Below are 13,483 nucleotides of genomic sequence, written 5' to 3'. Positions count from 1 at the left end.
GACCTTGGTGGGAAGGGACAGTGGGTGGAGAGATCTCCCCTGATCTCCCTTTCTAAGCACCTCCTCCCCACCAGGAATCTGGGGAAAGGCAGGGAGGGCCCCCTTTCCCTAGATCAGACCCCAACTGCCTGGGAAGAAATGCAGAAATGGGGGAGCCCCAAGAGGAGGGAGGAACCCCAGAGGGAAAAGGCTGGTCTCTTCTCGGTTGTAATCCTGGGCGCTCCCTGGACTCCTCCTGCCCCCGGGACTCTCCCGGCTTGCCCTGCAATCTCGGCGCCTCCCAGGCAGAGGAAACGGCTTCCTCTAGCCGTCCCTGTCCCCGCGTGCACGGAATGCCCTCTTCAGATCCTGAGGTTCCGGTCCCCGTCGAGAGCTCCTGCTCCGCCGGGATCTGGAGGTGCTCGAGTCGCAAGTCCGGCGGGTGCTCTGCTCTGACCCGAGCGGCCGCCCAGCCCCCTTCCGCTGCGGGTGGGGGAGGCCTCCCTGGACCGCGGCTGCCCTTGTAAGGAGGCGAGGCCGGGGACATCCGACACGCCTGGTTATAATTAACCCGGACACGTGGCGACCCCACCCCCGCAACACCTGTCCCTGCCTCCCCCTCACCAGCCCCAGCACCTCGGGTCTAGGTCTTCGCAAAGGCGACAAAGAAGCGCCCTCTGAAAATAAGCGCCCTGCCAGAATGAGTCCCTCCCTGCCCCCTCACCCCCGGGGAAGTGTCCCCACGTCAGTCCCCGGCCGGACTGGAGTGGGGAGGGCGACCACCCCCTCCAACCCTGGCCCTGAGTTTGAATCTTCCAGCTCCGGCAACCCTCCGTTTCCCTCCCACTTGCTCCCCGAGTAGGAAAGCGCATCCAAACACGGGCTTCCAGGGTCAGGCTGTTCTGCGTTCGGTCCTGGGCTTTGGCCAAGCGCTCCCCAGTAGTGGGACTATTGCAAGGTTTCCCCAGGGGCGGGGCTCAGGACCTGCTGTTTATCCAGGTCAAGGCCACTGGGGGCTGAGGAGAGGCCTGGCCAGCCCGGGAGGGTCTGGTGGCCTAGTGGAGTGGTTTCTACGTGCCTGGGACGTCCCCTACCAGGGTCTTGTGTCCTGGGCGGGGGGCCAGCAGTCCCTGCCAGCCCGACTCAGCACTTGGTGGGGGAATCAACTTGATGGGGGAAAGGGGGCTGGGCTCAGCCCCTGCAGCAGCCCATACAAGGCCATGGGGCTGGGCGCGAGGCATGCCTGGGTTCAGGGTGGGCACGGTTCCCAGGCAGGGAGGTGAGAGGCTCAGCTGCCCTCCGGTTCCCTTCCATGGGGGCAGCCCCTCCCAGCCAGTAGGACAGCCCGGCCCCCCTATATAAGCTGGGGCTGCGGGCCCTTCCTTTGGGTCAGTGTCGCCTCCGGGATACAGAAAGCCCCTTTCCGCACAGCCCAGCCAGGTACTGCCGGGGGTGGGAGTCAGGGTGGGGTACAGACTGGGGCCCCCATGGGACCAGCAGCTGATCTGGTCCCGGGAGTCTGCCCCATATCCTCCTACATGCAGACGGGTCAGTGGGTGGGAAGATTGACGGTGCGTGTGGGAGTCCCCTCCACCTGTGAGACCCCTGGTCTGTGGCACGAGGTCATGGGAAGGGATCTTGGAGACAAAAGGAGTCTCCGCGGCTGCCAGCTGTCACCCCTGCATGGGCCTTCAGACTGGGCCCGTGTTTGTGATGGCTTGTCCCCAGCGCTGGGCCCTGGAAGCCCAGTGGGAGGGGTCTGTCCTCTGTCTGCGGGGTCACTGCATTTGCAATTCTGCGCATCCCCAGTTGTTCCCACAAGGCGCTGTGACCTTGCATCTGACTTTCTGTGGCACCTGCAGGGCTGCCTGTATCCTGGGTGTGTCCCCGGGCTTGGAAGCGGGTGTGTGACTCTATTTATGGTGTGATCTGGGGGGTTATGGGTGACAAGTGTGCGTGTGGCTCTGGGGCTCCCCCAGCTTGCCTCAGCACCCTCTGCGAACGCACCCCTTGCAGGCTGGGGGTGGGACACCCCGAAGGGGGGTTTCTGGGCTGGAAGCCCTTGAGCCCGGAGGCCTTGATGCGTGTCCTCCCGGCCACTCTGGCCCACCTGTCTCCAGGCTGCTGACTTGGTGCAAATGGAGCCCCAGGAATGTGAGGGGGGTGTGGGGGGGCAGCAGCTGGGGAGGGGAGGAGGAGCAGCCAGACTCTATAAATAATCCCCAGCCCTGGAGAGTAGCTCCAAAGGTCTTTCTTCTCGTGAATTCCATCTGCCCCAGCCTGATGCCTCAGGCTTCAGCTCACCCTGCCCCCCAATTTCCTTTCTACCATTCTACCTGCTTCCTGTCCCTGGAGCTCCCAGCGAGCGCCCACTCCCACCACCACCACCACCACTGAAGCATCCCTCCTCCTCCTTCCTGGGTCTTATGAAGTAAAGTAATAATAACCGTCATGGCAACCACCCCTCCAGGTAGCAAGGCCCAGCTCCGAGTGAAGACCTGTGCTCAGCCTGCCACGTCCCTGTGCCAAAAGACTCCTCTTGGCAACCCCCGGGGCCAGGTTCAGTTTCTAGGCAAAAGAGGCTCAGAGAGGCTGAGTACCTGGCTTGGGGTCCCACAGCAGGGGATTTGGCACAGGCAGGATTCGAACCCGGCTCTGATGACCCTGGAGGCTGGGCTTTCCTTCTCAACTAAGATCTGCCAGGGAGTTGTCAGCGAAGAGAGGGTCTGGCCACCCAGCCTTCCCTTCTGCCCTGCTCCGCATCCCCTAACTAAGCAGAAGCTTCGTGGAGAGAATGTCCCTTCTCTGCTCACACACTCATTCTCAGCCACACTGTCCACCTTCTCCCCAGCTCCTCACACAGACCTTTAAAATAATAGCGATGATAATCATAATAGCTAAGCAAAATAATGCTTACTGTGTGCCAGGACTATTCCAAGCGCTTACCGTACACGAACTCCTTTAAGCCCCTGAGATGAGGGCTCCTGTGACCCCCACTGTACCTATGAGTAATCTGAGGCACAGAGAAGTTAAGCTGAGTCCCCAAGGTCACACAGCTTATTGTATGTGGCAGAGCTGGGATCTGACCCGGAGTCCCCATGCATCCCGTCAAGTCACAGGGGCTCAGAGACAAGACCCTTCTTGTTCCAAGTCACACAGCACCTGAGTCAGGACTGGGTCTGACCCCAAAGCCTTGCTCTGTTCCCTTGTTGGCCTCTGCTGGAGGCGAGCTAACCGTCCCCCCCCCCGCAACCCACCCCTGCCCACCAGGCCCCCCACGCCGCCACCATGCCGTTCGGTAACACCCACAACAAGTTCAAGCTGAACTACAAGCCTGAGGAGGAGTACCCCGACCTCAGCAAGCACAACAACCACATGGCCAAGGTGCTGACCCCGGAGCTCTACAAGAAGTTGCGGGACAAGGAGACTCCATCTGGCTTCACCCTGGACGATGTCATCCAGACCGGTGTGGACAACCCAGGTGAGCCTCCTTGTGGAGTGTGGACAGGGACTCAGGTGGGGTGGGGGCTCTGGAGGCTGCCTGCCACGCCTCGGTCCCACCTCCCTGGGCCTCCGTTTTCCCTTCTGGAAGACGGGGGCCATGCTCGAGGGACTGTTGTGAGAAGCAGATAAAGGTACACGTATGAAGGGCTTGGGACAGGCTCCAGCGCGTGGCCAACCCCTCGCAAACGCACACGAGGGTAAGATGTGAAGTAAGATGTGAAGAAATCATTCTGTCTCCTGGGGGCCTCAGTTTCCACATCTGAAAAATGGGCACCCACACCGTGAAAACAAAGGAGTCAGCGCACCTACAGGGCTTGGAGCAGCTCCGGGGACAAGGCACGCACTCAGGATCTGGCAGGGGGTGTCATTGGTGCCCCGGTTCTTTCTCCAAGGACACCAGAGCCCCAAGGGGGGTTCTAGCCTCCAACTCATTGTGTGATTGAGGAGCAATGCCCCCTCTCTCTGGGCCTCTGTTTCCCCACCTGGGAATACGAGGGTCTTTCAAGTCTCTTATTATCCGTGGGAGCCGATCGTCTAATATGTTTCTGAAAGTTTTTCGGTGAAGGAAGAGTCCGTGATTTGGGGACTCTGAAGTGGTAATATTTTTGGAACTTTATAACTGGGCCCCTAAGACTTTCTCCTTTGCCCTGCCTCCAGCACCTTTCCCTCAGCCCAGATATCCCCCCGACCTCTCCCAGCCTTCCCTCTCTGTCCAACCAACCGTCATCCTCTGTAGTTCTGACCCAGAGGCCTTGAATGAGAACCTGCCAAGACACAGACACACACACACACACACACACACACACACATGCACACGCACATACAGTCTACACTGGACCCAGGAGCCCGGGCCTTCCTTACTGGGGACAAGCACCTCTGACCTCACCCTGCACCCCCAGGTCACCCCTTCATCATGACCGTGGGCTGTGTGGCCGGTGACGAGGAGTCCTACCAGGTGTTCAAGGATCTCTTTGACCCCATCATCCAAGACCGGCACGGGGGTTACAAACCCACTGACAAGCACAAGACCGACCTCAACCATGAGAACCTCAAGGTCAGCCGCCCCCAGGCCAGGGGAGGGACAGGGGAGAGAGAGAGAGAAGGACGCAGGAGGGAAGGAGCATCCAGAGAGACAGAGACGGAGGGGAGGGAAAGAGGGACGGTGAGGCACAGAAGACAGAGAGACCAAGGACAGAGCGGGGAGAGTCAGACGGGAGGAGAGACAGGGAAGGAGATGAAGAGAGACAGGAAGCGGGGACAAAGATGGGGAAAGAGATGTACGGAGGGAAAAAAGAGGGACGGATGAGGAGCTGGAGACAGAGAGGGGAGAGGCAGAACCAGGGTGGCGGTGGGAGAAGCCTGGGGACAAGAAGGAGCCAAAGGAAGTAGCAGAGAGTTAGAACTGGGAGCATGCCCAGCCCTGACCACCCTCCTGCCCTCCAGGGTGGAGACGACCTGGACCCCAACTATGTACTCAGCAGCCGCGTCCGCACGGGCCGCAGCATCAAGGGCTACACCCTGCCTCCCCACTGCTCCCGGGGCGAGCGCCGGGCTGTGGAGAAACTCTCCGTGGAAGGTGAGACCCCCCACCCCGCCTACCCTCAGGGCCACCCAGCTCTGGCTCTGCTCCTCCATGGAAAGCTTCGATAAGTCATGGGTGCTGGATGAGCGACGGCCGGCAGCATTACCCCTGGTGGAAGCCAGGGGGCGCTGATAAGGCACCCAGCGCACAACCGGGCAGACCCTCAATGGTATCGGGGTCCTGACCTCCATCCTTCCAGCCAGCCAGCCAGCAAACATTTACGGTTGTTATGGTCCTGCGTAGGGAGCTGGGGCTCCCGTGATGAATGAGATGGACAAGGTCACAGCTCTCACAGAGCTGTCAGCCTGGTGGGGAGATAAGAGGAAACAAACCAACAAAAGAATGATGAATTCCAACATGCCATGTAGCCAAAAAACAAAGGTGCATCTCGGCATGACTGGGAGGAGATCTCCTAGAAAGGAAAGGTTGAGGGATGCCTGGGCGGCTCAGTTGGTTAAGCGACTGCCTTTGGATCAGGTCGTGATCCTGGAGTCCTGGGATTGAGTCCCACATGGGGCTCCCTGCTCAGCAGGGAGTCTGCTTCTCCCTTGGACCTGCCTTCCTCTCGTGCTCTCTCTCTCTCTCTCTCTCATTCTCTCAAGTAAATAAATTAAATTTTAAAAAAAGAAAGAAAGAAAGAAAGGAGGGGTTGAGACCTGATTGACAAGAAGGAACCTGAAGAATTCCAGGCAGGTGGAGTGGCAAGTGCAAAGGCCCTGAGGTGGGAAAGTGTGGCTGGAGCTGAGTGGACCAGGGGAGGAGATGTGGTCAGAGGGATATGGGTGGCCAGGCTGTGCAGAGCCTTGTGGGCCGTCTAGAGGGCTTTGGCTTTGACTCTGAGGGACATGGGAGCCTTGGGAGAATGGTGAGAAGAGTAAGTCCACAGAATTTCATGGAGTCCTCTGGCTGTTGAGTGGGGAACAGACTATGGGCAGAGGTAGGAGTAGAGAGACTGTAAGGGGGCAACCACAGTGGTCCGGGCTCTGGGGTAAATGGTAGGCAGTGGGATGTAGAGAAAGAATGGGTAGGTTTGAGTGGTAGAATCATTAGGCCTTTCAAGCTTCTTGTTCTAGTAAATGTTTAACACCCAGCTGGCAAAACAAAGACAAAAACAAACAAACAAAAAAACCCCAACCAACCAAACAAAAAAACCAGCCCCAATTTGCATTGATTGCCAGTTTCCAAGGTGTAAATTCTCTTACCATGACCAATTTTAAGCTAAGAACATGATGTCACAGAGAGATGGGAAGAGCTGCACCTTGGTACATGGGATCCCCATCATCAGATAGGGACGAGAAACCTTCAAGAACGTAGATAATAAAGATGCAATAAAATAATTAGGAAGTGACCATTTTGAATATTTACTACCTGTGGGTTTTTTTAAAACTTTATTTATTTATTTTTAGAGAGAGAGAGAGAGAGAGAGAGAGAGGAGGGGCAGAGGGAGAGAGAAAAAAAAAATTTTTTTTTTGACAGATCACAAGTAGGCAGAGAGACAGGGAGAGGAGGAAGCAGGCTTTCTGCTGAACGGAGAGCCCAACGCGGGGCTCGATCCCAGGACCCTGGGATCATGACCTGAGCCGAAGACAGAAGCCTTAACCCACCGAGCCGCTCAGGCGCCCCAGGGAGAGAGAATCTTAAGCAGGCTCCACACCCAGCACAGAGCCCAATGCAGGGCTTGATCTCACAACCCTGAGATCATGACCTGAGCTGAAATCAAGAGTCAGATGCTTAACTGAGGGAGCCACTCAGATGCTCCTTATTACTTGTTTTAAAATATAATTTATTTAACTGGAAGTTTACATAAATTATTATTATTATTTTTTAAGTAGGCTTCACACCCAACATGGGGCTCAAACTCACGACCCTGACATCAAGGGTTGTATGTTCTACCAACTGAGGCAGCCAGGTGCCCCTAGATAATTTTTTTTTTGAGATTTTAGTTTTTTATTAGAGAGAGAGAATGAGAGAGGGAGAGAGAAGGAGAGAGCATGAGAGCAAGGAGGGTCAGAGGGAGAAGCAGACTCTCTGCCGAGCAGGGAGCCTGATGTGGGACTCAATCCCAGGACTCCAGGATCACCACCTGAGCTGAAAGCAGTCGCTTAACCAACTGAGCCACCCAGGTGCTCCTAGATAAATTATTTTTAATAATATAATATAGTATAAAGTATGTGATATATAGCATTATATAATACACTATATTGAAGTGTCTAATGTGTATATAAATATCTATTATATTTATTCTATAAATGAATATATACAAATACTACATATGCTATTTTTTAATAATAACAATTTTTTTAGATTTTATTTATTTATTTGACAGACAGAGATCACAAGTAGGCAGAGAGAGAGGAGGAAGTAGGTTCCCCGCTGAGCAGAGAGCCCGACGCGGGGCTCGATCCCAGGACCCTGGGATCATGACCCGAGCCGAAGGCAGAAGCTTAACCCACTGAGCCACCCAGGTGCCCCTACATATGCTATTTTATAATAATTTTTACGGATGGCTCCCCAAATTCCTAACATGTTGACTGTCCATCTTGTTGGCCAACTGGAGGGGCTTCAGCACACGGTTGGTCACAGGTGGATGGGATGTGAAGGTCAAGGAAGGGGAGAATCCATGCAAAAGCTGGGTTTTGCCCTAGTGTTCAGATGCCATTAGCACATCCACAGGACCAAGCCCCTGGCCTCCGCGCCCAGGCTGTGGTGGGCAGGCTGCTGACCACTCCCTTGTGTGGCCCCCCCTTAGCCCTCAACAGCCTGACAGGCGAGTTCAAGGGGAAGTACTACCCTCTGAAGAGCATGACCGAGCAGGAGCAGCAGCAACTCATTGACGATCACTTCCTGTTCGACAAGCCCGTGTCCCCACTGCTGCTGGCCTCTGGCATGGCCCGGGACTGGCCCGACGCCCGTGGCATCTGGTGAGGTCCCCTCCGCCAGCCTCCCCCAGTCCCCCTTTCACCCTTCACCCCCCCCCCATTTCTCTACCAAAGTCAACACCATAAAAATGACGATGTTTCCAACGTCCCAGAAAAGTGAGCTTGCCTTCCACCCCGGTGTGACCTTGGGCACATTATTTAACGTTTCTCTGCCCTGGTTTCCCCATCTGTAAAATGGAGAGCAGAGTAATGAAAACGGTGTCTGGGATATGGTAAGTGCCCAACACTGGCTATTAGTTTTATCTTTTATGGTTGCTAGTTAGGTTTCTATGAACCTTTGAATCCCCAATTCTGATAGTGAAAGATTTTCAAAGGTTTTGAAAACTTGGGGCTCAGATGATTTGGAGAGTCTGAGTTCCAAGATATACAGATGGGATGATTCTAAGGCTCCGAGATTTTGAGTATTTTTAGGTTCTCGGATTCCACTAATTCCAGGTTCTGTGATTCCGTGGTTTCAGACATTTCCAGATCTAAATGTTTTATGGCTCTAAGCCTCTGTTTCTGAGATGTCACAAGGTGAAGGCAAGGTTGGTCCCTGAGACCAGATGTAGGATTTCCAAGATTTGTCAATTCGGACTCCCAGCTTCTGTTCTTCAAAGATTCTGAGATTCTAAGCGTCTATAATTTAATGCTGTTCAGACTTAAGACCCTAAAAACCTTTGATCCTAATTAGATTGGCGATTTCTCAAATCCGATGGCGTTCGGGTCTACGGGGGTAAAGCTTCTGCGACTTTGAGGAACGGGTGTCACCACCCGAAAAGCCTCCGGCCCGCTGCCCCCTAGCGGTGGGGGTGTTTTCGAGAGGCCGGGAGTGGGGTGGCCACGCGGAGCTGATGCCCTGGCCTCTTCTTGCCCCACACTAGGCACAATGACAACAAGAGCTTCCTGGTGTGGGTGAACGAGGAGGACCACCTCCGAGTCATCTCCATGGAGAAGGGGGGCAACATGAAGGAAGTTTTCCGCCGCTTCTGCGTGGGGCTGCAGAAGGTGGGTAGCCTGCCCCTCGCGGCGGACCTGGGACGCCCTGACCTTGAACGCCCCGCCCGCTTCTCAAGACTCCGCCCCCTGGGGAAACCCGGCTCCACCCTATGCGCAAGCCCCGCCCCCAAGAACGCGCCTCCGAAGCGTCCTCAAGCCCAGCCCCCTCGGCATCTTGCACTACCTGGGTGGTCCGGCCCTTCCCTTCAGAAGCTCAGCGCTGGCGGTTTCCCAACACCACCCCCCACCCACGTCCTCACCCCGTCTTCCTCCCAACCCCGTCCCGGTTGCCGGTGTATTTGGGGGCGCCCGCTGGCGCTGACCCCAGTCCTCTCCCCTTACCTCAGATTGAGGAGATCTTCAAGAAAGCCGGCCACCCCTTCATGTGGAACGAGCACCTGGGCTACGTGCTCACCTGCCCGTCCAACCTGGGCACCGGGCTGCGTGGAGGCGTGCATGTCAAGCTGGCGCACCTGAGCAAGCACCCCAAGTTCGAGGAGATCCTCACCCGTCTGCGCCTGCAGAAGCGCGGCACAGGTGCGGCTCTGCCTCCGCGCGCCGCGGCGTCGGGGGCGGGCCCTGTGCGGAAAGGGGAGGCGGGGCATCCACGCGGGTTCTGGGGGGACCAGGGCTACCCCTCCTCAGTTTCTTCCTCTGTAAATGGGCGTCAGCACGCTTTGTCTCATAGGAATCGATAGGACGTCATGACATTGTGTATGTCCCCTGCCCCCTAGGACCCTCGGTTTCCCATGTGTAAAGGAGAGGACGGTCAGGGTTCAACCCCAGGCGGCTGGGCTCCGGAACTCGCTCTTAGCCGCAGGGCTATATTTTCATGTTGGATGGTTGAGGGGAGAGGTATCTAAATTAGCCGGAGACGTGAGCCCACGAATGGACATTTAGGAGACTCAATGTACGTAACCGATTACACAGTAGGCGCCCAGTACGTGCGGCCGTCTCCGCTGGCTCGGGGGCCGCATCCTGGGCCCCACTCCTGCACCTCTGCTCCCTGCTTATGCCCCTGCCTTCTGTTCCTGCAGGCGGTGTGGACACAGCTGCTGTGGGCTCAGTGTTCGACATATCCAACGCGGATCGGCTGGGCTCGTCCGAAGTCGAACAGGTGCAGCTGGTGGTGGACGGTGTGAAGCTCATGGTGGAGATGGAGAAGAAGCTTGAAAAGGGCCAGTCCATCGACGACATGATCCCCGCCCAGAAATAGGCGTCGGGCCCGCTCGCCGCCGACTGCTGGAGCCCCAGCCAAAGGGAGGACTCCGCCTGTCGGGGGTCCCCCCCGCCCGAGCTCCACTTAGAGGGGCTCGGCCACCTGGGGGCTCTATCCAACCATCTCGGAATTCCATTTCCAACCGGAGTTCCAACGAATGGGCTTCAGCCTCTGAGTTCTGGCCAATGAGGAACCTCCTCACACCTTCCTCTCCTTTTCCCAGAGCTCCGCCCACCACCAGGAGCTCTGGCTAACGGAGGGCTCGCCGACACATCTGGAGCTCCTGCTTTTTCTACACCCAAAGCAACAAATAAAAGCAATGGTGGCCCTAACTTCTGTGCGAGAGTTACTGAGCAGTAGGAGGAGGGACGTTTGCCGTTGGCCGCTGCGCGACCTCGAAGGGGCTTTGCCCTCCCCAGTCCCGTTTTATCCCATCTCTAAAATGAGACAAAGTTAGTGAACGGTCTAATTCAAAACCGATACGGTCCTATGAGGAAATCTGAGACCCAGAGTCGTGCGACCCCCTTCCCAACCTGAGCTCCCCATCACGCATACTCAGATCTCAAACACAGGGTGCCCATGGGGGAGAAACGTAAGCCAAACCAAACGTCTCAGACTTGAGTTTGGCCCCTGGGACTCCAGTGTGAGACCTAGCGTGCATCTCATCACATATACCTCATTATACCCGTCGCTGGCCTCCTTCTGTGTGTTCTCACTTCATCCCTCGACAGCGGCGACCACTCCTTTAAACTTCCTTTTCTTGGCTCCAGAACCTGTCATCGTTCCCCACATCTTCTAGAACGCGCTCCTATGGTTTGCGCTTCTCCATGAGCAAACTGAAATGCGCACCACTCGCTGAAGGCTCATCTTTCCAGTTCCTTCCCCATTATTCCTCTCTACACTCTTGCTCCTTACACCCTCGATTCCCACCTTAACGTCTTTGCCCAAGCTTCCCCCCTCCCTCCTCATCCCCCCCCCCCCCCAGACTGGGGCTTGGCTCAGAGCGTTCCCTTGAAGTCTTGAGGGATCCGCCTTTGGAGAGCCTTGGAGAGCCTTGAAGTACCAGGAAGCTCGTGGGGAGGGGCGGTGGGAGGGGCAGGTAATGGCAGTCGGGAAGCATCTCAACACCTATTGGGTGTTGGCCACATCAATCACCTCTACTCGATCCAATACCTTGAGGCCTCCACCTGCCTGAGCAGCCTTGTGGCCTCATAAAGAGACCAGGGTTTCAGAAGGAAATGTGAGGCGGAGTAAGTGGAAGACGGAGCCCCAGGGACCCGGAGGAGGCACTGTTTCAAACCTGAAGTCGCCCAGGTAAAGGGCCCTTAGAGATCAAGAGATGTGCTCTGTTTTACAGAGGGGAAACTGAGGCCAGGGGATGTGCCCAAGCGTTCCCAGAGAGAGTACCGAAACGGGAAGGCTAGGAGAGAAAGACAAGACCTCTCAGATGTCAGGATGTCCTTTACAGCACTGCCCCAAATGAAGATTGCGTCACTAACCCCAGGACCCCCCCCCCCCAGGCCACACAGACCACGGTGCTCCAGTGGGACAGTCGGAGCCAAATCTGACCATCAGCGACCATGCCTGTCCTACCCATCTCGCCTCATAAGCCTTAAATGTGCCCCTTCTCTTCCCGCCTCTGTCCCTCTCCGACCTCCTCCCTACTCTCCTGACCTGTCTCCTAACCTCCCTTCGCAGCATAAACCTGTCCCTGCCTCTCCCTTGTTTACAACCTCGCCATGGCTCCCCAGTGTCCTTGGAAGAAAGCCCGGGCCCCTCTCCACGACCTTCAGAGCCCTGCCAACATCTCAGCCTCATCTCTCCCAGAGACTCTACTCACTGCGAATTTTATGCCATTTGCTGTACTCTCGCTCTCCTGCTTCCCAGGCATCGTACAAGCTGTCCGTTTGCCTAGAACACAAGCCCCCTAACCGCCATGTCTAGCTAGCTGTTCATATTCTCCCAGTGCCAGCTGGGCTGTTCCTCTTCCAGGAAGCCCTCCCTGCCTGGGACAGGCACTCTCTTGGCCTTCCCCAGCCTCTGCCCCGCCCCCCGCAGCCCTTCCCACTTTGGATCATCACTGACGCAGCTAAATCCAGCTGGGCCCCCTGGAGGGCAGGACTGGGGCTGCTCTAGCCACGACTACGTCCCCAGCACAGGGCTGGGCACACAGGAAGCCCTTAGGGATTGAGATTTCCAGAGTTGGTTGGTGCCCGCCACGTGACTCAGTAGAAACACCTTTCAGCAGATCCCTATTCTGGCCTCACTCATAAGACAGTAATGCGGTTCTGCCCCAAACCCTGAATTTTTCAACAGTGACCACTCAGTTTCTACCACTCTTCGTTTCTCATTTGACTTTGCTGTTAGCCCCAGGAAGAACACAAGACACGGGTTGACTGTACCATGTCCCAAGTGGGCACTTGAAACACAGCATGCTAAGCCTCTTCCCTACATACAACCCTCCATGGCTCCCTAGTGCCCTTGGATGAAAGCCCAGCTCGCTCACTTTGGCCCTTTGGCCCACGAGGCCCTGTGTGAGCAACCCCCGCCCTCTACTGCTTTGCTCTGTTGAGCTTCTATTTCCTTCCTCTGGCTAAGGACACCTTGACTTTCCTCTGAGGAACTCCTCTACAACCAGCTCTAGGCAGGGGCCCGGCTGCTTCTGAGCACCAGTGACTGGGTCAGGGATGGTCACATGACTTCTCTGGGCCAATAAGAGTCCGTGTTGGGACTTTTTCCAAACGTTGGCAATGAGGAACTTTCTGGTGCAGAAACTAAGCAAAGGGAGGCGCAGTTGGAACTGCTGGGGTCATCTCTGCCATCAGGGAGTGATGAAAGTGTCAAATCACACTGAAAAGATGAGATGTCCGGCTGCCTGGATTCAGCCATACCTGAAGTCAGGCACCCCACACTATTAAGGAACATAAATGAATAATGTCTTCGCTTAAGTGCAGATGGATTATGAGTCCTAATACAGCATTTCTCTTGCTAATTCTCCACCACCCCCAAGATAGCAGCCACATGGAAATTACCCACAGTTCTCTGAAGGTCTGTCACGCACTCCTATCCCCAGACTTTTGCCCAGACATACCCAAAAGCCGGTCAACTCCTACTCATCTTTCAAAGCCCAACTCCAGCATCATTTCCCCGGCTCCCCTCCCACTATCTTCTGGGCTCCGCAAAGCAACCGTTTCTCTCGTGTTTTGTGTCCGAACCCATACCCGCCACAGACAGGGGCTCCATGTGTCTCCGTGTCCAGCACTGGGCCTGGCACGGAGTAGG

The 13,483-nt window shown here is 56.0% G+C and overlaps 1 protein-coding gene across 1 annotated transcript; it reads left to right on the top strand.

Moving 5' to 3' along the window:
* The first annotated feature begins 1,175 nt into the window (after positions 1–1,175).
* On the top strand, positions 1,176–10,899 carry CKM (creatine kinase, M-type). The gene is made up of 8 exons (XM_080828390.1): positions 1,176–1,419; positions 3,250–3,460; positions 4,383–4,537; positions 4,927–5,059; positions 7,815–7,986; positions 8,868–8,991; positions 9,330–9,519; positions 10,020–10,899. The coding sequence occupies exons 2-8, from the start codon at positions 3,268–3,270 to the stop codon at positions 10,196–10,198; spliced, it is 1,146 nt and encodes a 381-aa protein (XP_080684516.1). The 5' UTR covers positions 1,176–1,419; positions 3,250–3,267; the 3' UTR covers positions 10,199–10,899.
* Positions 10,900–13,483: the final 2,584 nt, after the last annotated feature.

The sequence above is a fragment of the Martes martes genome, assembly GCF_963455335.1.
Source record: "Martes martes genome assembly, chromosome: 17".
NCBI classification, from domain to species: Eukaryota; Metazoa; Chordata; class Mammalia; order Carnivora; family Mustelidae; genus Martes; species Martes martes.
Note: the sequence above shows the minus strand (reverse complement) of the source record. Positions and strands in the feature narration are given on the sequence as shown.

Coding starts and splice junctions, on each gene's coding strand:
- CKM (XM_080828390.1), top strand. CDS start 3,268: ATGCCGTTCGGTAACACCCACAACAAGTTCAAGCTGAACTACAAGCCT. Junction 4,538..4,926: donor TCAACCATGAGAACCTCAAG/GTCAGCCGCCCC, acceptor CCTGCCCTCCAG/GGTGGAGACGACCTGGACCC. Junction 9,520..10,019: donor CCTGCAGAAGCGCGGCACAG/GTGCGGCTCTGC, acceptor CTGTTCCTGCAG/GCGGTGTGGACACAGCTGCT.